General features: G+C 33.8%; 1 protein-coding gene across 1 annotated transcript; it reads left to right on the forward strand.

Annotated features, from left to right (window-relative positions):
- The first annotated feature begins 714 nt into the window (after window positions 1-714).
- On the forward strand, window positions 715-24559 carry LOC108485734 (uncharacterized). Its single transcript, XM_017789579.2, has 10 exons — window positions 715-1648; window positions 2166-2258; window positions 2507-2615; window positions 3632-3668; window positions 3789-3858; window positions 3987-4091; window positions 17756-17906; window positions 23274-23356; window positions 24091-24184; window positions 24275-24559. Exons 2-10 carry the CDS (start codon window positions 2228-2230, stop codon window positions 24321-24323), a joined length of 729 nt encoding a protein of 242 aa, XP_017645068.1. The 5' UTR covers window positions 715-1648; window positions 2166-2227; the 3' UTR covers window positions 24324-24559.
- Window positions 24560-27680: the final 3121 nt, after the last annotated feature.

Raw genomic sequence — 27680 nt, forward strand, 5'->3', positions numbered from 1 at the left:
AGTTGGATATAATGTGTTGCTTTCAATGTTGAAATTTTAAAAAGACATGCTAATAAAATGAAAACAAAATGAGAACTTTATATTAGAATGAAATTATTTGTTTTTTTTCATAGATTTTATCTTTCTTGAATTATTATATAGAAGGATACTTATCATTTAAGTTAAAAGTCAACTAGCTAAACTAATAATTATTAAAGAAGATAACATTGACTTTATTATAATAATTATATAATATGTTGAAGTTAACAACAGTAATAATTTACACTTTAAAATAGTAAAATGTCATACGCCACGTTGCAAAGGTTAACGAGCCTAAAATATGTAATTGAAATTTGAGTCACCTCTCAAAATGAATGTAATAATAATTTTACCCAGCTCTATCCGCATAAAGAGTGGTGTTAGTAGTGAGAGATCCTACAATGTCCCATAATTACTGGTAGGAAAAGCAGGGTTTACCATCAATCCTTGGTGCTTTCAGAGCGCCGCCGCTTTTACTTACCCTTTCCTGAAAGCTGATGAAGAAGTTTACCTTCCTAAGATAGGTAATGGATGCTAAGGTCCCTTAAAACCTCAATTGTTTTACCAACATTAGAAAGATCCAGCTTGTAGTAAATATCCTCAAAATGGTAAAAATGAAAGACACGTTTTATCATATTAGGGTCGTCAATTCACAAGTTGCTTAAGTTATTATCCCTTTTATTCTATTCTGGCCCTTCGTTTTCACCAAATTCCAACCTTAATTTTTGAAGCCCTGTTGTTCTTCAAGGAGTCGAAGTTGATCCCTGATTTCTTTTTCAAGGGACCAAAAGCATGGAGAGTTAATACAAGACTGTGCATCTAGTAATAGATTTTCCAGTTCAATGAGATCACCAAAGACTTGTTTGTTCCATTTTCTTAGAGAAAAACTTGTAGTTTTAAGTTTACAAATCAATTTATAAGTTGAGGATCCTTTAACAATGGTATTCCAAGCAGTTTCAGTTACTTCCCTACATTGCGGGTGCAAGGCCCACTCCACATAGCTCAAACCAATAAGGTCTTGGTTGGTAGGGGAGCTTTCTATTAGTTGAAACTACCATAGGTCCATGACCAGAATGGATGATAGGTAGGTTAAGACTAATCTAGTCTATCGCAAATTTTTTTTCATGTAGTTTTGGTCGGCCATAAATGCAAGTAAGCCAAGTTTTGAAAGAGTGCTCCTCCAAGTAGAAAAACATCAAATTTTTGTTACTGGCAATTACGCTGCATTTAACAATTGTCCGCCACATAATCAGGGTACCACCATTACAATTGGTGATGAGCTCCAAACCTTTTTTTTCAACCATTCTGTTTCTTTTTATTTATTTATTTATTTATTTAAAAGAGATTTTTTTATTATTTAATTCCAGTTTTCATGGATTTATTTAAACACTAAAAATAATATGAAAACATGTTATAATCCTTCAGTAACATTTCATCCAACAACTTCACCAAAATTTTAGACAGAGAAAGTTTTGGCATATATTGCTAATTTGGCCACAAATTTATCGGAGCAAAAGAAAATTGCCTTTGGGTTTGGAGACAAAAAAAGTTATCATTATTTTTTTCCGTTGGTGTCTAAAGCCTTTGCTATTCGGAGTCTTCGAATCCAATCGACGTATTAGTGGAAAAGGTAAAATGCCTGAAACGCGAATGCCTTTTTTTTTTTTTTTCCTTTTTGATATCATATTTTCCCCTGTTTCTCCTTTTTCAATTTTTCTTTATGTAGAATAGAGTTCAATTTGCTAATTTATTCAACCAGTTAATTCTCAAAAACAGTGTATTTTTAAAGTTTCATTTTTGTTCCATCTTGGGCTTTTTATTTTATTTTTAATCTTTGTTTCATATGAATTTTCATCTAATATATTCTTCTTCTTTTTTTGTGTGTGTGTGAAATGGATATCATCATTTATTTAGAGTTCAAATCCCATTTTCGTCAAAGGTTTTGAAATATATGTAATTTGGATTAGATAGAAAAGTCTTCTTTCGGATGGATTTGTTGCAACGTACCTATTTTTGGACAAGCTTTTATGTTGATTCTGATATATATATATATATATATATATATATGAATTTAGTGAAAATTAATCATTTTGCTAAATTAACCTTTGATGTGAAATAAATATCAGTCTGTTCTTTCGTAATTCTAGGATCAGTGCTCCTTCTAGTTCAATAGGTGGGTTTGGCCACTGCTGCTTTTCGGTGGGATACAATGAGCTTCACAGGTCCTTCTATTGGTTCTGGTCAGTTAATCTGCTTTGCTCCATCTTACTCATTGGGGAAATGTTTATAATTATAGCTCATTATCAAGTTTGCATAATTGTTTTGATTGTTCTTGAGGCAATTGAATCAATCGGTTCTTCATTGTATGCATGGTGGATTGGTATATATATTGATTGAGTTAGATTTTTTACAAATTCACAAGCATGTTTTTCCTCCTTGTGTTAGATTTTAACGGTTAATACTTGAACTGTTCTATGACAAATAGCAGGTGGTAGAAGGGAGGCACTTGAATTTGGAAGAACTCATGTGGTTAGGCCCAAAGGTAGGCACCAAGCAACCGTAGTTTGGTTACATGGCCTTGGTGATAATGGTTCAAGGTATTGCTTTTTAAAATTCTTACTTTTAGTTTTTGGGAAATAAATTTAACTTTATTTTCTCAACATCAGTAATTTAACTTATTTTCTCTGTGGAAAATAAAACCATTTAATTTTCAAATTTGGCATTTCTCCTAAAGTGTCAAATATAAAAGGAAGAAATATCATGTATATTCTATTTGGTAGGTTGTATTCATGTCTAGCTCTTCCCTTCCCTGAGCAGATTTAGCTTTCCTTTGATTCTTTTTTTTTTCTCTGATTTTGTTTATTAACATTCTTTCACTTCTTTTACCTTTTCTTTTCTCCTTTCGTACTTGGATGATTGCATCCATTAAGTATAGTCCTAAGAGTTTAAGATGTTGTTAACATTTTTTGGGTGAAGCAACAAGCCAAATCATTTGGGTCCATGTGGCCATGGTTCTATTTATATGAATTATTATTTCGCAGTGAAGAAGTAAATACCTTTGAGATGTTATATTAGTTTTCCTTTCAGAAATTTTGTGGTGTTTCCTTTCCCTTAGTTTAGTAGTCCTGCATATCAATAATATGGATGTTGTTTTTTGTTGAATACATGGGGAATTTGTCAGTACGTGAACTAAGCAAAAAGCTCCCTTTCTCTATGCAATTTTCATTCTTGTAGTATAGCACTGTTACTATGATGCTTAAATAAGTTGTAGGGAATTAATCATTGCATGCATAAGAACCTCGTTCATCCATATTTGTTTTATGCTTTTGATCTTATAAACTAAGCTGATAATAAATTAATTCATGTTTATTTTTGAAGTGGTTGTCATTCACTTCATATTTCAATGTTTCATGTCTTCAATATGTTTTATGTTTCATGTTTGGCAAGTCTTTTCATCCAATCTGTTATATTGGTGCCTCTTGGAATTTGAATTATCATATAGTTATTTTGTCATCTGAGGCTCCCTATCTTGTAATGTATGATCTAATGTAAGTACATAGTATTTTTTGCAATATCTACTCATCCTCATTTACCTTTTTGTTTTATTCATCAGCTGGTCCCAGCTTCTGGAGACCCTCCCTCTTCCGAATGTAAGGATATGATTATTCTAGCCAAATATATTTAGGAGAATATATTCTAAGAATTAATTAATAGTTTTAGCATTTCTTGATAACATCATAAATTTCCATGCATATGATCCTATCGTGCAGATTAAATGGATATGCCCAACTGCTCCTACTCGACCAATAACTTTATTTGGTGGCTTTCCAACAACTGCTTGTAAGTATATTCATAGAACTCTGTATTGAACTATTGATTCAATCTCATATGAAGCAAACAAGAATTAAATTTCACTCTCTTCAACCTTATTATTTGATGATGGTGCTTTAAAATATAACATACATCAGGGTTCGATGTGGGAGAACTTTCAGAAGATGCTCCTGATGATGTAGAGGGTTTGGAGGCTGCTGCTGGACATGTTGCAAATTTGTTGTCAATAGAGCCTGCTGACAGTATGTTTCCTCACAACTTCTTTATAATGTTTTTATTATGCTATATTTTCCATTTTCTTTTTCTTTGGGTAGGGGGAGTGTCTTCGATTTCTCTTCTGATTTAGGTACTATTGCATTGTAGACACCTGTATTTTCTTCTATAAGGAGAGTTCATAAGGAACAATGTTTTACATCATACAATTGCCATTTATCAGTCTTACTTTCTACAACATTATTAAGTTCTCATGATTTTGGCTATGAAATGTGAATAATATTCTTTTCCTTTTAGAAGATAGAACACTGATTTTGGAACTCATTAGATTTACTGTGAGTTTTAATTTTAGTTTCATTTTCTAATTCTTGAATGTTAGCTGGTAGGACAATTATATGTACTATTTTTTGCTGATTATGTTAGAACACACATACGCTAATTGCTTTGGAAAATAGAGTGCTTGAATGGAAGTGACGGCTACAATGGCCATTTCAGGTTCCATTGTGATGAGCACAACAGAAAACATAACCACAAGATTGTTTGTGCAATTTTGTTTCCTTATGTCTGCGACTAATTTAGAGAGAAAATTCCACTATTTTACTCCCAATACAACAAGTTATTTAAGTCCTATCACACCAAAATATAACAACCTCACTTTTATATTTAAAGACTTCGATTTCTCATTTCTATGTTCTCCTTTTGAGACCTTAGGTAGTAAAAAAAACGCATTTCTCTCACAAATGCACTTACAAAGTACATTCCACTGTGAACAGATAAGTGCTCTCAATACTCTATAAAAAAAATTTATTCATGTCTCTCAAATATATAAGAGTTTTGAGACTTCCTAGTATACTAGAGATAAATTACAATCTAATCTCCAATTAGTTACTAGCTAAAATAGCAAAATATAATATAATGATAAAGACCAATGTAAAGGGGCTGTTGGAGATATGTTTTCAATGTTAGTCTGATCGAATATCCACAATCCAAGGTGTAACACTCTTATACCTGACCCGATCGCTTGGTCAAGATATTGGAATGCTACATTTGTTGCCGAAGCAATGTCAATTAATTTCAATTCATTTCATCATCTCATTCAAGTAATTAGGATCATTATACATTTTATATCATGATTCAAACTCATAATCGAGTTCTACACAAGCTTACGACAACTTTGTAATAATATGATATCGAACAGGGACTAAAATGTAAGATTTCTAAAATTTGAAGTTGACGTTGCAATGTTGAGGTTCCTCGTCACGACGTCACTCTTTGACTTTGTCTCATTGTGACGTGGTATACTCGTCGTCCCGACATGCACCCTATATCTCAAAATTTCCATTCTTCAATTTTTTGTACCTAAAACCCTATTCAAATATCAAATATCAAATTCCAATTAATTCAATCAACATATCATTCATATAAGCTCAATTCCAATCTCAAGAACTATATAATTCTTCATAAACTTAGTTAATTAAAGCTAAGTTTATAAGATTAACATAAAATTTCAAGTTCTACAATTAGGTCCACCAAAAGACTTATATTCACAAGCTAGACTTTAACTATGTGCATGCCATAGCTAGAACCAAAACATTCAAACCATACCTTTTTCCAAGCTTGAGATGTGATGAGATGAGCTGATGTCAATTCTCCACTCTAGCGCTTCAAGTCTTCCCTACGCGTTTTGAAATAATGTGTTAAGCTTGTGACAGCTTAGTAAAAACCACAGGAATTAAACTTTTTATTTAAGATTTAACTAATGTTAATATTAATAATTTCTTAAGAAAAAAAACAATACTAGTAGACAAAGGATAATTTTACAGGGCTTAAGTTACTTACTGAGCCTTTTGGCATTTTCTCTTACCATGTATCATTTGTATAACCCATTGTAGACTAAATAAAACATATCGGATATACGAAACAGTCACAATATACATTTCGATTGCACTGAAGTGCCACATTCATTTGCACCGAAGTGTTTTTTTCATTTCTCACCGAAGTGTCACATTTTTTTGTGCACATGAGATTTTCTAATGATATGCTATTTATATCCTACTAGTTCTCATCTCGTCTATATGGACTTTTAATACATTTATTTCATTACGTCCACTCAATCAAATGAAAATAATTTAAACTTTTCACTTTTTGGCTACTTTCTTACCTTTTTCTCCAAGGAATCCTTCACTTTTCTTCTTTTTTTCCTTCATTTTCATATCAAAACATAAAGCATTTACTTGTTAAAATCATATTCAAATAGCATATCTATGCTATTTAAATGAAACTAACATGAATTCCATGAAGAAACTTATCATTCTTATCTTGATCGCTTGTAATGAAACCTTAATTCTTATTTTCTCTCTCTTCTAAGACAACTATTGATACTCATTTCATAAAGTTAAGGTGACTAATGAGCTTCACTATTGATTTCATTAATGATTGATGAAAGAAATTGAAGGAATTAAACTTGAAAGGCTTGAAAATGGTGGAAAATGATTTATTTGTAATAAAAGCAAAAGTTGAGAGGATAGAGAATTGGAGGTGACATGATTTGTAATGGAAAGATAAATGATTTCATATTTTTCAACTTTTCTAATAAAAACATCTAATTAATTTAATAATTAAAATGAAAATTATCAAATTAGCCCACTAATCATAGTTTGACACATTTTAGTCCTTAATCTTTGCATTTTCCATAATTTTCTTATTTGAGTAATTACCATTCAATTCTCCAACATTCTCTATAATACCTTCCACGAATCATATTTTATTTTGGTAAAATTTCTCTTCTATTCCTTCCATTTAATGCAATCATTTCAATTTTTTATTTTTCTTACTTTTTCCGCACTACTTTTCATTATCTTACAATTAATTTAATATCCCGGATTTATTTTTCCTATTTCAAAAGTAATTTTAATTTTCTATCAGCTCTAACTACTTTCTATACTAACATTAAAAAATTCCTATTATCTATTTCTAAAATTCTCAAGTATATCTAACCTGACTTGCTGAGTTAGGGATATCACACAAGGGATTTGATCCAATTGATCTGATCCAATCCAAACTTCAAATCAAGTTGGTCCAAATAGATTGAACTTCACAGTTAGGCTTTCATACTTCCACAATATCAGCATTATCCAAAGCCCAAAGATTTTGTTCAAAAAATTGTCAACTTCTAATATGACAAGTAATAGGTTTTGTTGTTATGTTAGTTGTAGTGGCCACTACCATTGACACTTGACAACCATTTTAAAATACTTGCGTCAACAATCTCTACCTTTATCATTTTTTTGAACAAAACCAATCAAGTGAGAGACTTATCAACAATAACTTTTCCCTTTCCGCACAATTCTCTTAATCCATCAATCTTATCTTAAAACATGATTAGGCAATTTCAACCATTAATGCCTTATGAGTAATTGCATCAACAATTAAAATACTATAATTTTATGCAAGGAAGATGAGGATAAGAGCATGTGGAACAATGTAAAACCAACCAATAACCCATAAAATTTCCAATGTTCATCAGTTACAAAGCTTGTAATAAGAAGTAATAGAAAGTATGTAACAAAAAAAGTAAACAAAACAAAATAACTCCCATCAAGAGTAACAATTAACTAACGGTACTATCATCTTCCATCAGCACTTAGACAAGCTTCCATCTACTCCAGCTCAACTACTCCCTTTTTTTTATTGAAAAGAATTGCTAATGCATCACTATATGGGGTGAGTAAATTATTACACAAAACAACCTCTTTATATCTAATTTGTTGAATGGCCTATATCTCTAAGCGACTACTGATCTACTGTAATTTGATATGTCAAATTAATCTCTCTCGAGTACTTAATGAGTTTATTCTCAAGTAGTTTACGAGTTTTTTTTAATGTTTTTTTTACCAATTCTTAGATTTTAGTGTTAATGATAGTTTTTTTTTTTACATTTTACTTTTTTTGAAACCCAAATTACAAATTATGCCATTGAGTGTGTAATGATTTATTTGAGCTTGTGTAGGGAGATGACTAAGGTCGAACATTGAGAAGGACTTTAGCTGTTGTGTCTGTTGCGATAGTGACTTTCCATATCTTAAAGAAGTGAACTTCAACGAAAACTCAACTTGGAGTAACCTGTCATTAAACTCACGATACTAAGTATGTGGTGTCGCGACATTGATCCTTCGAGTCTTAACTACAAGCCTCGATGTTGTGATGCTAAGTAAATGGTTGAAGTGAGGAGACCTATTGCCATTATTATCGATGTTGCTACACTAGCAAGGTTGTGTCATGACACCAAGAACCCCCAAGCCAAACTTGTTTCCACTACCATGGATGACGCGACACCAAAGCTTGGGTGTTGTGATGCATAAAATTCTAACAAGTGCAAAAAATTGTATGGGCAATTTTGTGTCCAAACTCAACTCAAGTCATATCATTTTCTTGAAGGGTGTTTTTTTCAACGTTAGGGTTAAAGAATTTGAAGTATTTAAGTTATCTTTACGTCACAACTAAAAGGGGAATCATTTATTAACTTTTTGTCAACATCTTTTATTCCATCACAATTTTTAGCTTCTTAGATTTTTTTCCCCTTTTTAGCTTAGTAGTTATTTTCTACTATTTTCTTCTTAGTTTTTTTGCACTTTTAGTTTTCTTTCAAATAGGTACAAGATTCTTCATTATTATTTTGGGTTTTTCTTTAAAGCATTCAATACTTACATGTTGTGAGTTATCAAAAGTGCAAATATATTAACTTGGGCTGTGGATTTATCAACATTATTGATGTCATCTTCATCAAAGATTCCTTCAAGTGTCACAAAATATTTTTAAACCCTTGTTTCTTTTGTGGTTAATTGATGAATCATTTAAGCATGAAATTGGCTAGACTTTGTATTTTGATGATGAGTAAAAACTAAGTTTTAGAGTGGTTGGTTGATTGAAATGCTGCATGATTAATTTTAAGGTCAGAGGTTAAACTGCAAAAATTGGACTAAATTTAATATACTTCAAAACCTAGGATTAACTACCTTAGGTGAACATTTAGATAAGTGAGATTGAGAGGAGATCTTATTATGAACCAATTTGATTGTCTTAATTTAGTTTAGTAAGGTCGAGAGATAAATCATATTAAATTATCTAATTGCGTAAAATGATGATCGAGAGGTAAAATTGGACCAATAAGAAGTTTGATAAATTTAGGTCTCTAATCCAAGAATTAATTGGTAACATGGAAATCAATCGATCAATCATTGAATTGATATTTTTCATACTTTTGACTGTTAATCAGTTTAGTCCTTTTAAGCATAGTTTAGCTTAATTAACTTTGAATTATAAATTGCCATAATATAGTACTTAGTCATTAGTTAGCTAGATTTCTTAATTGCATACTTGATCTTTGTTATTCATCTTATCGCTCGTTCTCCTTTGAGTTCGATCCTTGAAATATTTAGAGTGTTTTATTGGAACACTTACAAATATTACAATCGACCTATCACACTTGTAGTAAAAGTCGTCCATCATTATATTTTGAGCTATTTTTCTACTTGGTGTCCTTACGCCATGGTGTGATCAAGTTGTCAGCTCCTTTTTCGGAGAGGTGTGTATGATAAGTTGAATTGTGTTGGTTTTTGCATGCTTTATTAGGGAGATAACTAGTGAAAGTTAGGTTTATAAATACGACATTGTATTTTATTTTAATGGTTCCCTTAAATTTTCCTTGTTGATAATTGCTTAATAGTCATGTTTAATAATAACTATAAGTGGCCAGAAGATTAATTTGTGCCTGATGTGAATGGTATTTCAATGCCTAGCTTGAGGTATAATGGTGATTATGGGAGACAAGGATATGAGTCTCCTTACGATTTTTATGGTTACATGAATGAAATGGATAGTTACAATCAGGGATGATTAGCTAGTAACTCAACATGTTATCCATATTCCTCATTTTGTTATCAAGATGAGGGTATGTATTGTGAAGAGTCTAGTGAAAATCATTATTTAGTCCCTTAGGTTGGCATACTTGAGAATGATATGTTTACATGCCAAGACACTATGAAAAACATGCAAAATCAGTTAGATTTACTGTTAGAAGCCATTCGACATTGAGCTAGGGAACATGTTCTTATGGAAGAGTGTGTAGAGTCAGATAATTCTGAACTTAAGGAGTAGGTCTCCTATATGATTGTTAACTATGAATGCTTGGAGGTTAATTTTCAACAAGAGATAAAGATCAGATAATTGAGTGAAGTGATGGGTACTATTGATGAAGTCTTCGATCCTATTGACATAGATGTAAAGATGGAAGTAGAAGTATTTTTGGAAGAGATCATGGTGCTTAAAAAGTTTGTAAGTGAAAATTTAGAGCTAACACATTTTTCGAACATTTTAAAAGGAATATCACGACAAGAATCAACCAAAGATATGTTTAAACAAATATATGTTCAAGCAGAGGTGGGAGATAAGGTTCAACTACTTCATTTTTCAAAAGAAATTGAGTTTGTGGTTCCTCATTTGATGATTCCTGGGAAAGTGTTATGGAATGGGCTCGGTTTTGGTAAGAAATGGCTTATAATGTGCATGTCAAAATGGTTTTAAGTAAGAAAAACAATTTGTTCTTGAAGGGCTTCAATCGCAGTGGAGTCAATAGTGGGCACTTCATTTGTCACATGTAAAGAAATGCTCCTTTCACCTTTGGCTTTTCTACGTTTGGCTTTATCCAATTTTATTTCAAGGTTTGTATCTACCTAAATTAGTTCATCAATCCTCAAACTATCTAGGTCTTTTGGCTTCTCAATGGTAGTAACTTTAAATCAAACCTATCAAGTAATGATCTCAAGACTTTCTTGACCAACTTGGAATTGGAATGTTCTTTTCCAATAGTAAACGCTAGATTTAGATAGATCACAAAATTTTAAATAGAATTCACCAGCAGTTTCTGAATTCCACATTCTTAAGGCCTCGAACTTGGTGGATAACATCTATATGTTAGAATGTTTTACTATGATGGTTCATTCATGTGCAATTTCAAATATGTCCTATGCCTTTTTAGCAATTATACACTTTGAAATCGTCTAAAATTTTTGTTCATTGACACCGCAGAAGATAGCATAAAGAGCTTTCAAATTGGCATTCACAAGACGTTCTTCATTATTGGTCCAAGCTAACTTAGACTTAAGAGTTCTTCCTACTTCTATCTCAATGATAGGTGGTTGCCACCCTATGAGAAAAGAACATTATGCTTTCTCATCAGTGGACTTGATGAAAGTTTCATTTTTTCCTTTTAATAAGTATAGTTAGAACCTTCCAACATAAAAGGATATGCAACTTAAGATCTTTCCATATTTAGTAATTAACAACACCATAAAACACTACTTGCTATGTTGAGTGGGAGGTTCTGATATCAATTGTTGAAATAAACAATTTTAATTACTTAAAAAACAAAGTGCTTGAATAGAGGTGATAGCTATAGTGGCCACTTCAGATGTCACTACAATGAGCATGTAACACTCCAAACCTGGCCTAGACGTTATGGTCGAATCTGGCTATGTCACATGAATTGGAATTTGAAATCAAATGTATCAAGTTTACACCGTTTCTGTTTATTAGCTTTTATCTCTCTTTCGTCACTTTCAAAATTATTTTCTCGTTAACTGATTCATTTAAAAATATATTTTGTAGCGGAACCTTTTAAAACCGTGAAATTTGAAGAAAACCGCTCGCGTTTAGGAAAAAAGTTATTTCTATTTGAACTAAGTTTTCATTGAGTTTTGTAGTTTAAAAGTGTAATACCCTAAACCCGACCTAGACGTTATGACCGAATCTAGCGGTATCATATGGAATGGGGTTTGAAATCGAGACTGACAAGTTAAAATCTTTCCAGTTAATTAGCTTTTATTTAATTCGAAAAAACGTGAACTAGCTGATTTGCCTTAAAACATGTCTTTTAAGCAGAAGCTTTTGAAACCAATTATTTTACGAAACTGAAAATCTTAGTTTTTAGAAAAAATCGTGTTTTGTTGAGTTGCAGTTTAAAAATCCATAAAAACAGTATAAAATCCCAATTTAAACCAAACAGTTCAAAGTCTCAACATTACAATAATAAATACCCAAAGATAATATAAAATCAAAAGCTTTAATAAAACAGTTCAATAGTGATGGTCACCGTCGAGCCCTCCGCTGCATCGATCCACTTAAGTCTGGAGATTACCTGTATAGATTAAACAGAAAAAGGGGTGAGTTTTCGCAAACTCAGTTTGTAATCCCCACAGAAAACATACATATAGATACACATAAGAAAATAATCAATTACAGTCTGGGGGCCTGAGCCCATTACAGATTCAGTTTGGGCCTTAGCCTATTCGGATACAGTCTCAGATATAATTTAGGGCCTTGGCCCATCTCAGATACAATATGCAATAGCAGAAAATCAGAATCCTACCCACCAGCCTCTACACACCATCTCCGTCTATCCTTACACACCATGTGGGGATTAAATTAACCCACCCATCCCTACACACCATGCTGTACCGAAATGCGGCACATAATCAGAAATTTGCAGCAGAGCTGCTAGATAACAGGCTTAATAGCCTTTCAAACATTTCCTCCAGATAACAGTGACCCACCCCGATGCAATGCAACATGCAAAAGATGTCATGCTATTATGCAATTACAGTACATACATTCAGATATCATAATTCATTCTCGGTACAAAAATTAGACAGACAAATCACTAATATAAGAGTCTAAGTAGAGCTTACCGACCTTTTAGTAGGTCTACAGTTGACTTGGGCGATCCGTGCAACCTTTGACAACTTTTCAAAAAAAATAGGTTCACACGCCCGTGTGGCCCACACGGCCCAAATTGACCTTGGCCGTGTGATTCATTTTTAATGTAACCTATGCTAGCTAAATATTCATATATGTTTTCACTATTTACTTATATGTTCATTCAAAGCTGTCTACTTGAGTCATTGTCACTAAATTATTTATATCTTGAGCTACAGAATTCCAAATTAAGATCCACTTGATGTTTTTGAAACTAGACTCTAATACCTTTCTACCGTAAAGTTTTCAGAATTTATAGTTTATCAAATAAGTATAGTTAAATCTTCAAATTTATCCCTATTCTGCTGTTTGATAGCTTCAACCTCTCCTTACGAAAAATTATTTATCTCTTAGTATGTAATTTGAATGATGTTTCCATTTCTTTATTTTAAAAATTAAGGATTTAAAAATATAAATTTAAGCCTCTAATTATTTTTTTTATAATTTTGATGATTTTCCAAAGTCAGAACAGGGGAACCCAAAATCATTCTAACATTGTCTCACAAAATTTATTATATCTCATAATTTACAATTCTATTGCTTACACTGTTTCTTCCTATGAAAAACTAGACTCAATAAAATTTAATTTCATATTTTATTCAACCTCTAACTCAATTTCCACTATTTTTGATGATTTTTCAAAGTTAGACTACTACTGCTGTCCAAAATTATTTTAGTTCAAAATGTTGAATTCTAAGTTTACAACATCCTTATTTCCTTTCTCTACAACTTTTCGCATCATTTTCTCTTATTTATCTTATTTCTCGATAGCAAGTAATTTTAGCTTTTTGCCGAATCCTATTTTCTGCGTTTCGGGTACACACCTGGTATCAATTCGCTGTGGAAAGTAACCCGAGCCTTCAAAAACCTATATTTGACCAATATATCCCTTAATTAATCACTTGATTCATCAATCAAACCAAATATCCCCAACATAAACTCAAGAAACTAAGCCAACGACGATTCGAAAACTTACCACGATGAATCCGATAACCAGTCATCTCCACACTGGAATATCCGCTTAAAACCTTTGAACAGCACCTAAACGAAGGTAAAACGAACCTTTTTTTAATTGCCTAATCGAAATACGATAACTAAGGGGAAAATTTCTACTTACCAAAACAGATGAGTCGAAAGTTGCACCCAAAGGGATGACTCGCAAGAATACAGAAACGAAAAGAGTAGGGAAAAGAGAAGAGAATTTTGGCTATAGAGCAAGAGATGAACCGATCAAGAAAAACAAAAAGAGAGGGGAAAGAGAAGAAACAAGATTCGGCCAAAGGGGAACAAAAACCAAAAGTGAACAAGAAGAGAGAAGAAACGACAAAGAAACAAAAGCCTAACGTCAGAAAATTTGTTGGGAAAAAAGAACATAGAAAACTAATAAGAAGAAAATCTTATTTTGATAACTTCTCCCCAATTATCTCCTAAAACCACTCCCTATTAACCCACTATAACATAACTACTCAGCAGTTCAGTTTAATTTGAACTCTACCACGCCACACGCTTCAAACAAAAATTAATTCCCCTGTTTGCGCAGTGACTCGAACACAAGACCTCCTACACACTAACACTCCGCTTAACCACCAAACCAGTAGGCCCATTCTAATATATTTTTACCAACAATCAAATAAAAGCCTACTGAACAAGAGTAAGGCCTAATTCATTCAAAATACCAAAATTTGCCCAAGCGAAGGCTTAAACTTGGGACCTCCCAAACACTTCCAAAACACATAACCACTAAAGCTGACAGATATTTGTGTCATATTTTCACAATAACGAAATTAGAAATTTTGGGGCATTACAAAAAGTCTATGAAAACAGTTAAAGCCTAAAATAAAGGCAAACAGTCCAAATTACATAAAAAATACCCCAAAATAACAGGAAGTATAAACCTTAAATGAAATTAAAACAGTTTCATAGTCATGTAGCCACCATTGAGTCCTCCGTCGCACTGATTCGGCTAAGTCTGGGGATTACCTGTATAGATAAAATAGAAAAGGGTGAGTTTACGTAAACTCAGTGTATAATCCTTACAGAAAACATGCATATAGTCAAACAACAGTTATCAGTTAAATGCAGTCTGGGCCTAAGCCCATTTCAGTTTCAGTAGCAGTTCGGGCACATTTCAATTTCAGTATCAGATATGTATTAGGGCCTAAGCCCATCATAGTAATAGTATCAGATATACATTATTCAATAAACAGAGTCCTACCCAACCAGCCTCTACATACTATCTCCATCCATCCTTACACTCCATGTGGTGTTTAAAACACCCACCCATCCCTGCACTCCAAGTAGTATCGGATGCGACACATAATCAGTAAATTGCAGCTGAGCTGCCAGGTAATAGGCTTAAGAGCCTTTTAGTACACTTCCTCCAAATATCAACATCCCAACCCAATGTAATGCAACATACAGTAAATGACATGCTAATACATGAATATCAGATATACATACAGTTCAGTATTTATTGATATAATCATCATGCTCAGTACATACATTATACATACAGTTCATTCATTTAAGGGTCTAATTAGTGCTTATCGACCCTATAGTAGGTTCATAGTCAACTTGGGCGACCCGTGCAATCTTAGAACATATTTTAGTTAAATCGGCTTACATGTCCATGTGGGCCCACACGCCCGTGTGGCCCATAAGACCCAATTTGGCTTTTTCCCTGTGGATCACATGGCCTGGTCTAAAATACCACACGCTTGTGTGAACTACCCATGTGGATCCACACGCCCGTGTGGCCCACATGGCCTAAATCAGTCTAGACCGTGTGTCGGACACGGCCTACCTGGCTATTACACAGCCGTGTCTTGCGCGCACGGCCTGGCCTCATCGATTACACGCCCGTGTTATGTCACACGACCTACCACGCGGGCGACCACACGTCCGTGTGGTGTCGACAGTGGTGTTTTTTTATTTTTGCTGAAACCCTATTTTCTGGTGTTTCGGATACACACCTGGCATGATTTCACAGCAATTGCAATTCCAAGACCACCAAAACCTAAAATTGACCAACAACCCATCGTATTAGACATTTAATTCGAAACTAAAATCGACACTAAGTCTTTCCATGTTCCAATAGACAATCGAATCTCTTACCTTAAAACGAACACAATGACTTCGTGTAACTACAGAACCGATGAAAAGTCCCCATCCCTTAGTTCTACTCCTAAGCACATGAGTACACATCATTAACATAATCGAATATCCAACCATTACACAAAGCTTTTGAAGCACTTACCAAACACCACGTGAAACCAAACGTTGCAAAACGAAGTTGGATTGAGAAAGAAATCGAAAGGAAAAATAAGGGAAAAGGAAAACAAAATTTCGATAGAGAGAGAGGAAATCGACGTAAAAAATTCTATGAAAGAGAGAGAAAATGTTTTTGAAAAATAAAAAATAAAAAAATAAAAATCCAAGATAATATTCCAAATCCCTCATATCTTTCCCACTAACCCCACTAACTCAACTACATCAGAATTTTGTTTGATCGAAACTCTCTCGGTCAAACGAGCAAAATAAACTCTCACGCTCGCGCAAGGATTTAATCACCAAACCTCTAACACACCAACACACATCCTAACCACAAGACTAGCAAGCCCATTCTGATATGGTTCTACCAATAATCTAATATAAGCCTACTGAACCAGTATAAGACTTAGTCAGAAAAATACCAAAATTTGCCAAAGATAAGGCTTGAACTTGAGACCTTACACAAACTCCTAGAACACTTAGCCATTGAAATAGATACACATTTGTGTCATAATTTAACGAAAACAAAAATAAAAATTTTGAGGCATTACAGAGCCATCAGAAAAATATAATACAAAAGATTGTTTATGCAGTTCGATTTCTCCACGTTTGTAGAACCTAACTTAGTGAGAAAAACCCACTATATTTAATCCCAATACAACAAGTGATTTAATTCCTATCACACCTCGACAAAGCAACCTTATTTTTGTGTCTAAAGACCTAGATCTCTCAATACTCTATACAAAACTTATACAAGTTTCTCAAATATATAAGAGTTTTGAGACTTGCTTATATACTAGAGATCAATTACAATCCAATCCCCCTTGGAACAATAATTAAAATAGCAAAGTACAATATAATAATAAAGACCAATGTGAAGTGGATTGTCGGAGATATGTCTTCAATGCTATCCTGATCTAATCTCCATAATCCAAGAGATCCGATTGCTTGATCTGATCCAATATTTAGGATAAGTTGCTTTAAATGGATTGAACTTCGTAGTTGGGCCTACGTACTGCAATAATATTAGCATCATTCAAAGCCCAAAGATTTAGTTTTCCAAATTAAGTTCAAATATGGCAAGTAATCAGATTTTTCGTAATGTTAGCCATAGTGGCCACCACATTGGCACTTCGGCAACCACTTCAAAACACTAGCCTTAACAGATTATTTCTAGGTGTCAATACATATTGATGGATTTCATTGATTTAGCTGGAAATCCTTCCAATAAATACAAACTCGATTAATGTAAATTCGCCCAAGAAATTTTTTTTTTTTTTAGATTGACAGCAATGCACCTCTGCCTCTTAACTTTGCAATGGTCTAAGAGCTCTTACAGTTTTCCCCTCTTATTTATGTTTCTCTTTTTCTTGACAAAAATGGCCTTTTTATAACAAATCCTTTTCTTTAATGACATTCCAATAAATTCCTGCAAACAACGACCACTATTTTAGGATTGGTTTATATTTAAGTAATTTGTTGTTTGACCAGTTTTGCTTACAACCGATGCAATGTTTCATTCATCTTACTTTTCAATTTTAGCCATGAAAGTTTTGTTTATTGTAACTTATTTTGGCATTATTCTAACACTAGCTTTTTTTTTTTATTACAGTTAAACTTGGTATTGGAGGGTTTAGTATGGGTGCAGCAACCTCTCTATACTTTGCAACCTGTTTTATTCATGGAAAATATGAAAATGGCGATCTGTATCCTGCCAATTTGAGTGCAGTTGTAGGTCTTAGTGGATGGCTTCCATGTTCAAAGTGTTGAAAAGTCAAAAATGGTGGGTGGTGGGAGGTGCAATTGGCACCGAAAGAAAAAAAGTGGCAAGCAACTTATTTAAAGTTGAATGGGATAATTGCAATTTTGGTCCCTAATTTTTTAGGCCATTTGCAAGTTAGTCCCTGAGCCTTAACTATAAATAGGCCTAACCATTTCTCATTTCAATTATCCCAACCAATCTTTCTCTCTTAGTTTTCTCTCTTCTCCCATTTGAGAATTCTTAAGAATTCTATTTGTTTGTAATATTTTGGAGATAGTAAAGTTATCATCGGTGTTAGTGCGAGGGCGTAGGTATAATTTACCGAACCTCGTTAAAACTCTTGTGTTCTTTCTTGTCCTATTTTTCTTTCAATATTTGAGGGTATAATAGTAGTATTTAATTGTGCTATTAAATTACTATAAAAGGGATATTCTGACTAAGGAAAGACTTGGTATTTAAGAGATCCTTGTGATCCACCTCTCTTCCCTGGGAATTGAACTTTGTGTGATTTTTTAGTACAATAATTTACACGCTTCCGACCCTATTGAAACAACAAGTGGTATCAAGAGCCGAAGGTTAATCGTAGTATGCTCTGTGGTTGCAGTTTAAACTGATCTTCCACATCAGAAAAGATTTCCTTAGGTATATTGAAAGATTATGGAGAAAAGCGGTGGTGTAGGAGCTTCAACATCGTCCATGTGGACAAGACCGACAATTGCAAATGCAAGATTGGCCGTGGAGATCTTTGATGGCACGGGCCATTTTGGTATGTGGCAAAGTGAGGTTCTAGATGCCCTTTTTCAGCAGGGTCTAGACATTGCCATTGATGAAGAGAAACCGGATGATGTACAAGAGAAAGATTGGAAGGCGATCAATCGGTTGGCATGTGGCACAATTCGATCATGCCTTTCTCGAGAGAAGAGGTATGCTTTTTCAAAGGAGACTTACGCAAATAAGTTGTGGGTGGCACTTGAAGAAAAATTTTGAAGAAAAACAGTCAAAATAAGCTCCACTTGAAGAAAAGACTGTTTCGCTTCACTTACGTCCCAAGTACCACAATGAATGATCACATCACCAAATTTAATCGTTAGTCAGCGATTTCTTTGAATATGGATGAGACATTCAAAGATGAAGATTTGGCTTTGATCTGTTGGGGTCACTTCACGAGGAGTTTGAGTTCCTAGAAACTACTCTACTTCATGGCAGGAGTGATATATCTCGGCGAAGTCATGCGGCCTTATACTGATTATGAGCAGAGAAAGAAGGACAAACAGAAAAACTCAATCGAGATCTGAAGCTTTAGTAGTCCGAGGTCGTTCATACACTCGGAAGAAAACTCAAAAGGGAGATCAAAGTCAAAGTCCGGACTGGAAAGATGAATGTGCCTTTTGTCATGAGAAAGGCCTTTGGAAGAAAAATTGTCCAAAGTTGAAGAATAAGGAAAAGCTGCTGTAGATGCTTGTGTTGCAAAGCATGATACCGGTGACTCGAATTATCATTGGTTGCATCATCATCGTCGTTCCATTCGGATGAGTGGATATTGGATTGGGTTGTACCTATCATATGTCCCCTAACAGGAGTGGTTCTCGATTTAGTAGAACTAAATGGAGGAGTTGTTTATATGGGCAATGACAATGCTGTAAAAGCTGTTGGGATAGGTTCAATCCAATTAAAGAATCAAGATGGATCAACGAGTTCTAAGCGATGTTGATGCGTGCCCGTTTGAAGAAAATCTCATCTCATTGGGAGCCTTGGAATCCAATGGTTCAGTTGTTACTATGAGAGATGGGGTTTTGAAAGTGACATCTGGCGACTTGTGATATTGAAGGGCATCGGGAAAAATAACTTGTATTACTACCAAGGTAGTATAGTTATTGGAGCGATCATTGCAGACTTAGGTAACAAAGAATTGGACTCAATGCGGTTGTGGCATATGAAGTTGGGACATGCCGACAAAAATCCTTGCAAATTCGGCAAAGCAAGGATTGTTGAAAGGTGCAAAGGCTTGCAAATTAAAATTTTGCGAGCATTGTGTTCTGGGAAAGCAAAAGAGAGTGAAATTAAGATCTTATCCATAATACAAAAGGTATTTTGGAATATGTTCACTCAGATGTGTGGGGGCCTTCCAAAACACTTTTGTTGGGAGGAAAACACTACTTTGTTACTTTTGTTGATGACTTTTCCAGAAGAGTTTGGGTGTATACCATGAAAACTAAAGATGAAGTGCTTGGAGTTTTTCTTAAATGGAAAACTATGATCGAAAACCAGACTGGCAAGAAAATCAAGCGGCTTAGGACGGACAATGGAGGGGAATATAGAAGTGATCTGTTCTTGATGTGTGCCAAGAGTATGGTATTGTTCGACACTTCACATCAAGGATACACCACATGAGAATGGAGTGGCAGGCGTATGAATCGAACATTCTTTGGAGAAAGTTCGATGTATGTTGTCCAATCTTTGGGTTGGGCAAGCAATTTTGGTGAGGTGTGACATACTGACATGGCCATCTTGTTAATCGTTGCCATCATCTGCATTAGAAAGAAAAACTCCTATGGAGGTATGGTCTGGAAAACTGCTCTGATTATGATTCCTTACATATGTTTGGATCCCTTGCATATTACCATGTGAAGGAGTCAAAGTTAGATCCGAGGGCAAAAAAGCTCTCTTTATGGGAATCACTTACGGAGTGAAGGATTTCGTCTTTGGTGCTTAGACACAAAGAAAATGATCTGTAGCAGAGATGTTACCTTTGATGAATCGCCACATTGAAAAGGTAGCAGATAAAGATATTCAGACGAGCGATACTCCACGGCGGTGGAGTGTACTCCAAAACAGTGGAGTTTGAGCGGATGGGGATTTTCCGATTAATAAGTCTAATTCTCCAGCCACAATGGAGGAATTAGAGGTTGAAGAGGTTCGACCCAAGAACCATTAAGTACACAGAACCGATTGCAGATTGCAAGGCCAAGGAGAGAAATTCGTAAACCGCTCGATTCTCGATATGGTGGCCTCGCCTTTCCGTTGTTGATGATGATATTCCTATCACTTATCAAGAAGCAATGCAAAGCTTAGAAAGTGATAAATGGAAAAGCGCCATGGATGAAGAAATGCAATCTCTCCTGAAGAACAATACTTGGGAGTTGGCGCAATTACCGAAAGGTAAAAGGGCAATCGGATGCAAGTGGGTATTCGCAAAGAAAGATGGATCTCCTAGCAAGAAAGATGTTCGCTACAAGGCAAGGTTAGTAGCTAAAGGCTACGCTCAGAAGGAGGGAATTGACTACAATGATGTTTTTTCCCCTGTTGTGAAGCATTCCTCCATTAGAATTTTGTTGGCCTTGGTAGCACAGTTGAATTTGGAGCTAGCTCAACTTGATGTTAAAACGGCTTTCTTGCATGGTGAGTTAGAAGAGGAGATCTATATGACTCGGCCGAAGGATACAAAGATCTTTGGTGGTAGAAATTGGGTTTGTAAGTTGAACAAATCGCTATATGGATTGAAGCAATCCCCGAGGCAGTGGTACAAGCAATTTGATAGCTTTATGAAAAGGCAGAAGTACACAAGAAGCAAATATGACAATTGTATGTATTTGCAAAAGCTACATGACGGATCTTTCATTTATCTACTCTTGTATGTTGATGATATGTTAATCGCTTGAAGAGCCAAAAGAGATAGATAAGTGAAGGCTCGGTTGAATCAAGAGTTCGAGATGAAAGATCTAGGTGAGGCCAAGAAGATTCTCGGCATGGAGATAAGTAGAGATAGACAGAGAGGCAAGCTTTGTTTGAATCGAAGCAATATCTGAAAAGGTATTACAATGTTTTGGTGTAAATGAAAACACAAAACATGTAAGTACCCACTTGCTTCTCATTTGAAACTTAGTGCTCAATTATCTCGGCGAAGAAGAAAGAGAATATATGGCAAAAGTCCCATATGCTAATGCAGTTGGGAGTTTGATGTATGCGATGGTGTGTACTGTGCCCGACATTTCACAAGTGTTGGAGTTGTGAGCGGTATATGCATGATCTGGAAAAGGACATTGGCAAGTGTGAAATGGATTCTACGGTATCTTGAAAAACCGTAGATGTTGGTTTAATTTTGAGCAGGATGAAGCACTTGGTCGGGTTTGTAGTCGGATATGTTGATTCCGACTTTCTGGTGATTTAGATAAACGTCGTTCAACTACGGGTATCTGTTTACTCTTGCGAAAGCCCAGTGAGTTGGAAGTCTACCTTACGATCTCTGATGGTGTGTCTACTACTGAAGCGGAATATATGGCGATTCTGAAGTCATTAAGGAGGCTATTTGGCTTAATGGATTGTTGAAAGACTTGGGAGTTGTTCAAAGTCACATTAGTCTATATTGTGACGATCAGGCGCTATTCATTTAGCGAAAAATCAAGTCTATCATTCAAGAACCAAGCATATCGACGTAAGATATCACTTTGTGCGGGAAGTCTTTGAAAAGGAAAATTCTACTTGAAGATTCCGACAAGCAGATAATCCTGCAGATATGATGACCAAAGTGGTAACAACAATCAAGTTTAATCATTGTTTGAACTTGATTAACATCCTGAGAATTTGAGCACCTTCAGGTGTATGGCGCTCGAGAGCGCATTTGGAGGCATTACAAAAGATAGCTTTATCGAATTTGGGGAGTTGAAAGAAGTGAAGATGTGATTATCCTAATCAAATCTTCAAGGTGGAGATTGTTGAAAAGTCAAAAATGGTGGGTGGTGGGAGGTGCAATTGGCACCGAAAGAAAAAAAGTGGCAAGCAACTTGTTTAAAGTTGAATGGGATAATTGCAATTTTGGTCCCTAATTTTTTAGGCCATTTGCAAGTTAGTCCCTGAGCCTTAACTATAAATAGGCCTAACCATTTCTCATTTCAATTATCCCAACCAATCTTTCTCTCTTAGTTTTCTCTCTTCTCCCATTTGAGAATTCTTAAGGAATTCTATTTGTTTGTAATATTTTGGAGATAGTAAAGTTATCATCGGTGTTAGTGCCGAGGGCGTAGGTATAATTTACGAACCTCGTTAAAACTCTTGTGTTCTTTCTTGTCCTATTTTTCTTTCAATATTTGAGGGTATAATAGTAGTATTTAATTGTGCTATTAAATTACTATAAAAGGGATATTCTGACTAAGGAAAGACTTGGTATTTAAGAGATCCTTGTGATCCACCTCTCTTCCCTGGGAATTGAACTTTGTGTGATTTTTTAGTACAATAATTTACACGCTTCCGACCCTATTGAAACAACACAAAGTTGGTTTTCTACGTCTGCACCTTCGCATATAAGCTTAGTGCTCCTCCCCCTCCACCCAAAAAAAAATATATTTGGTTTAGAAATTGTTTTCTTTTCTAGGAATTTGAAAGCCAAAATAGAAAGACATGATGAGGTTGCTAGACGCGTTGCATCCTTGCCCATTTTGCTATGCGATGGAAAAGGTATTTTTAGTAACATTGTTTATGGAAACTATCATATGGATCTAAGTATGGTTATTGTGTTTGTTTTCTGGCTTTATCTTATACCTCTGTTACAATAGTGGCACCGTTAAAATTAACAGCATTTGTTTTTATTATGAAGTAGTAGGATATAACAAGATGGTAACTAGACTAGAATATATTCTACTCGAGGCAAATATGTTAAGTGTCAACTTTTCATAATTAGGAAAGCAAACCTGATTTCTCAAGTTTAGCGATTTAACCAGCCAAATGCATTGACATAAAACCTAAAATTACTATTGTTAGCGTATTGTTGTATACATTCAATGTTATAGGAGGGCCTTATCTATTTGTTGTCTGTTTCACATTGAGAATGAAATAGTTGATTGAAACTATTTTATGCATCTTCTATGGACAACCATTAAATAGTTGTTATTAAAGTGAACATTTCTTTTGGTGCTTGCGTATAATTAGTCATTTCAAAAAATCATAAAGTCAGCTTCCCAGACTTTCAAGTAAATATTGTCATTATTGAAACCTAAGGTCACATTTTTAGACATTTAGTAATTAATTTTATGGCTGCTTTCAAGTTAACAAATTCAGTTATAACTCATATTTAACAAATTCAGTTATAACTCATATTTTTTTGCTCGTTTTCTTATTATTAGCATCATCAATGGCTATTGGCAATATTCCTTCGGAAGTATGTAATTGTATATAACGAGTTTGAGTTGCAGGAGATGATGTGGTTCCATATAAATTTGGTGAGAAATCTGCTTTGGCACTGAGTTCAAATGGATTTGAGAACATGACTTTCAAATCTTACAATGGGTACAGATCTCTAGAATCTAAATAAAAAAACTTTCATGATTTCTCATATGTTCAACAATTTATCGGAATACTTTGATAAACAATATATAGGCTTGGTCACTATACAATCCCAGAGGAGATGGAAGAGGTCTGCACTTGATTAACATCAAAATGGGGCTTGACAGTCGATGAGCTTAAGGATAGATGTGTTGCATTTTTTAGGCGAAATCGTGGTGGTTATGGGTGTAAAAAATAATTTGCATTACCTAGCTTGTAGTTCAATATTTTGCTTAATTATTGGTCATGGATGGAACAAGACAAAATTATTAGCTCCTTTGCTCATTAACTTTTGTAGTTTGGATTTATTATTAAACGGAATGTTATCTATAACATAAATATATTTGTGAAAATTATATTAGAATTTTAAAACATATATATTGATAACTATTAAGTGGTATGTACAAATATCTTTAATATAATACCTATCAGTACTGAAATTTTATAACATTTGAATTTATAATGATTTTGGTTTTGCATTTCTTTACGTGGATTGAATGAATTTTTCCCATCTTTTCATAAAGAATATTTTTTAAGCTAATGGCAACATCAAGCTTCTTAACTCAGCCATTAACATCTATACATCAATAATTGAAAGTAGAAAGCACAGTAGTCATAAAGAAAGAAAAGGAAACTGCCGTTGAAAAAAAATAAAATAAAGGGTTTACTTGTTGATTGATACATTAAAATTTAGTTTCACTTGTTTGATCCTATGGCCAGCAACTTAAGCAAATTTGGTCCATGTTGTGCAGAACAAATACAGTTATAGACACTCGAGCAATGGATTTACAGTTCTTTTCTTGTCTCATCTAAAACACAAAAAATTAGAGTCAGTTGAACTTGTGAACCGTACCATGAGGCAAGCATACAGGTGCAAGATGTACATTAATAAGTTCAAACACTTACATATTGAAACTAAACAAAATTTAAAGATAGATTCACGTGATCACATTTTTTGAAATGATCCATTGTTTGAAGACTCATTGTCATCATCGCTGGTAGATCCACTTTACTCATCATAGCTTCCCCCTCCCAAATTCTGGTAGATCTCCTCCTAATACTCTATTCAGCTCTCGCCCCTAATGTGTCAAACCAGCAATTGCTCTTATGACTAGACATTCATTTAAACACTCAAATAAGGAAAGCAATAGTGAGCCAACTTCCATCATCACTTGGTAAAATGTTGTCATCAACCATCTTTCCCAAATGAAAATTGTGTTGGAAAAATTGTTTATGAATGCATGGCGAGATTTCAAAAATTTTTATAATTTTTGTTGTCTTATCCATAGCAATAAATTTTTTCAAATTTAGTATTCGTGTTTTCGAGCTTAAGGTGTTTTGTCGAATCTTGGTTTTCAACCAAATAATCTTCATTGTTATTCTCAAACACTAGGATGCTAAAAAAGTGGATTATTATCGCAAACTGAACACAAAACGAAAATTGTAACTTTCTAGCGGCGAAAGTTCACTTTCTCTATAGGAAACCAAAACTTAAATTTGCAATCACAAGTTTTCACGAAAAATAGAATTTATTTGTAGCTAAATAAAATTTTCATAAATTCTAGGGGAGTATCCAAATATCAATTTTGTTTATTTTCAGCTACCTATAACCCCTAGTTATAGGAAAAAATCACAAAAGTTTTACTAGAATAGGAGAGAGGAAATAATATTTTATTAGAAAACCTAGAGTTCCTCTAAGATTCAATGTGGTGGGCGACACATTAGGAAGCACACATCGGGGTTCATAATATGTCGCCCGCCCCTTATACTAAATGAGCTCATTAGGCCTTGTTCATGTTTTGGGTAACAATTATATGTACAATCCAATTTTAAAATAAGCTCATATAATTATTTAATCTAATAACCAATTTTCTATTATCAAAATATTATTTATCTAATTAATTCAAAATTAACTATTTCAATTAAACAATTTTCTCTAATTCCGTCAAAGTTATGATGACATTACTATATTAGAATCTATGAGTAAATAATTCAGTAAAACTATGACGACTAGTTAATTTAATTTTGATCACTTTAAAATTTAATTATTTAATTAAATTCAATTAAAAAACAATGCAAAGAAATTAAATACATTTACTACGGATAGTAATCCATGTAATATATTTCTCTTTAGCCGTTTTCATTCATTTAACAAATTAGTTCTAGTTTGCTATCCATACAAGGTTGTACTGAGTTAGCGGAGGGGCCGATCAGACATATATAATTAGAGCTTAAATAATATGTACTTAAGTTTTGACTTCGTCAATTAATTACAACATTATTTAGTCATGAAGTCAATCACTGAAAAACTATGACGAACTCCCAATTATATGTGATTACAAAAGCAACTCATTAAGTCTTTGTCCAATGACCTTTTTATATATATGTTACCCTCATAAGACATCTTTAATATCTTTTGGTTAAATTCATTCACCAAATATGATTATATTTATCTCACGATAATCGTTACATCTTCCAACATGAAAAAGAAAATTAGTAACATATAATAATTAAATCGTTTGTACTAGACAAATGACCTGTGGTCATGTTATTTTTTCATCAATCATGTAATGGAAACTAGAGGATATCATTTACCCTTTATTAGGCTATAAATTCTACTATTGTAAATGTAGTCATGGCATGTAGACTCTATTATCAATTGAACTCAGACTTTTAATGCATCAAAGTTGTAATACCCCTTACTCGATCTGACGTCTAATGCAGATAAGTGCTGCAACACTAACACTCATTTGGCTTACACAAGATCTTTTTCCCTTTTATAAAGCACCCGTTTTTCATCTTAGTCAAAATTTTTTAAATAATTTGCAACATTTAAATAGATTTAGTTAAAATTTAGAAATCCTTTCAAGTCATTGTATAAGTATATGAACATGTCTATTTCATAAGATGAGTCTTCAAAACTCTTTAAACTTAAAATGTAATCTTTCAAATATAAAAGAATAGAGGTTTTACAATATTTATATCACTATTTCCAAGGTCTTAAAACATTTTTAAAAAACATTTTAAGCTTATTGCACAAAACTATAACATGGAGATCTCGTTCGGGGTTGTTTTGAGGCATGAAACATAATTTTTTAAGGTTCAATGGCAAAAGTATCAATATCTTTGCCTTGTATTGTAGCAGTTTGTAATGACCTGAAATTCACGGGCACCAGAAAAGTGAGTCATAAGGCCTCCGTCTTAGTGAAATAAGTTCGAAAATAATTATTAAAAATATTTATGAGCCTAGGGGTGTGTCTAATTAGAATCTAATTAAGTGAATTTAGCTTAATTTAGAGTAAGTAATAAAAAGGATTAAATTGAATAAAGGGTAAAAGTTTAATTATAAAGCAATAGAAAATAAAAGGATTAAAATGGCAATTAAGCCATTGACTACAAATGAGGTGGCATATTGGTAAAATAAAATCAAAGATTTTTTTAGGTTTTATATATTATAATG

The sequence above is a fragment of the Gossypium arboreum genome, chromosome 6 (assembly GCF_025698485.1).
Source record: "Gossypium arboreum isolate Shixiya-1 chromosome 6, ASM2569848v2, whole genome shotgun sequence".
In the NCBI taxonomy this organism is placed as follows: Eukaryota; Viridiplantae; Streptophyta; class Magnoliopsida; order Malvales; family Malvaceae; genus Gossypium; species Gossypium arboreum.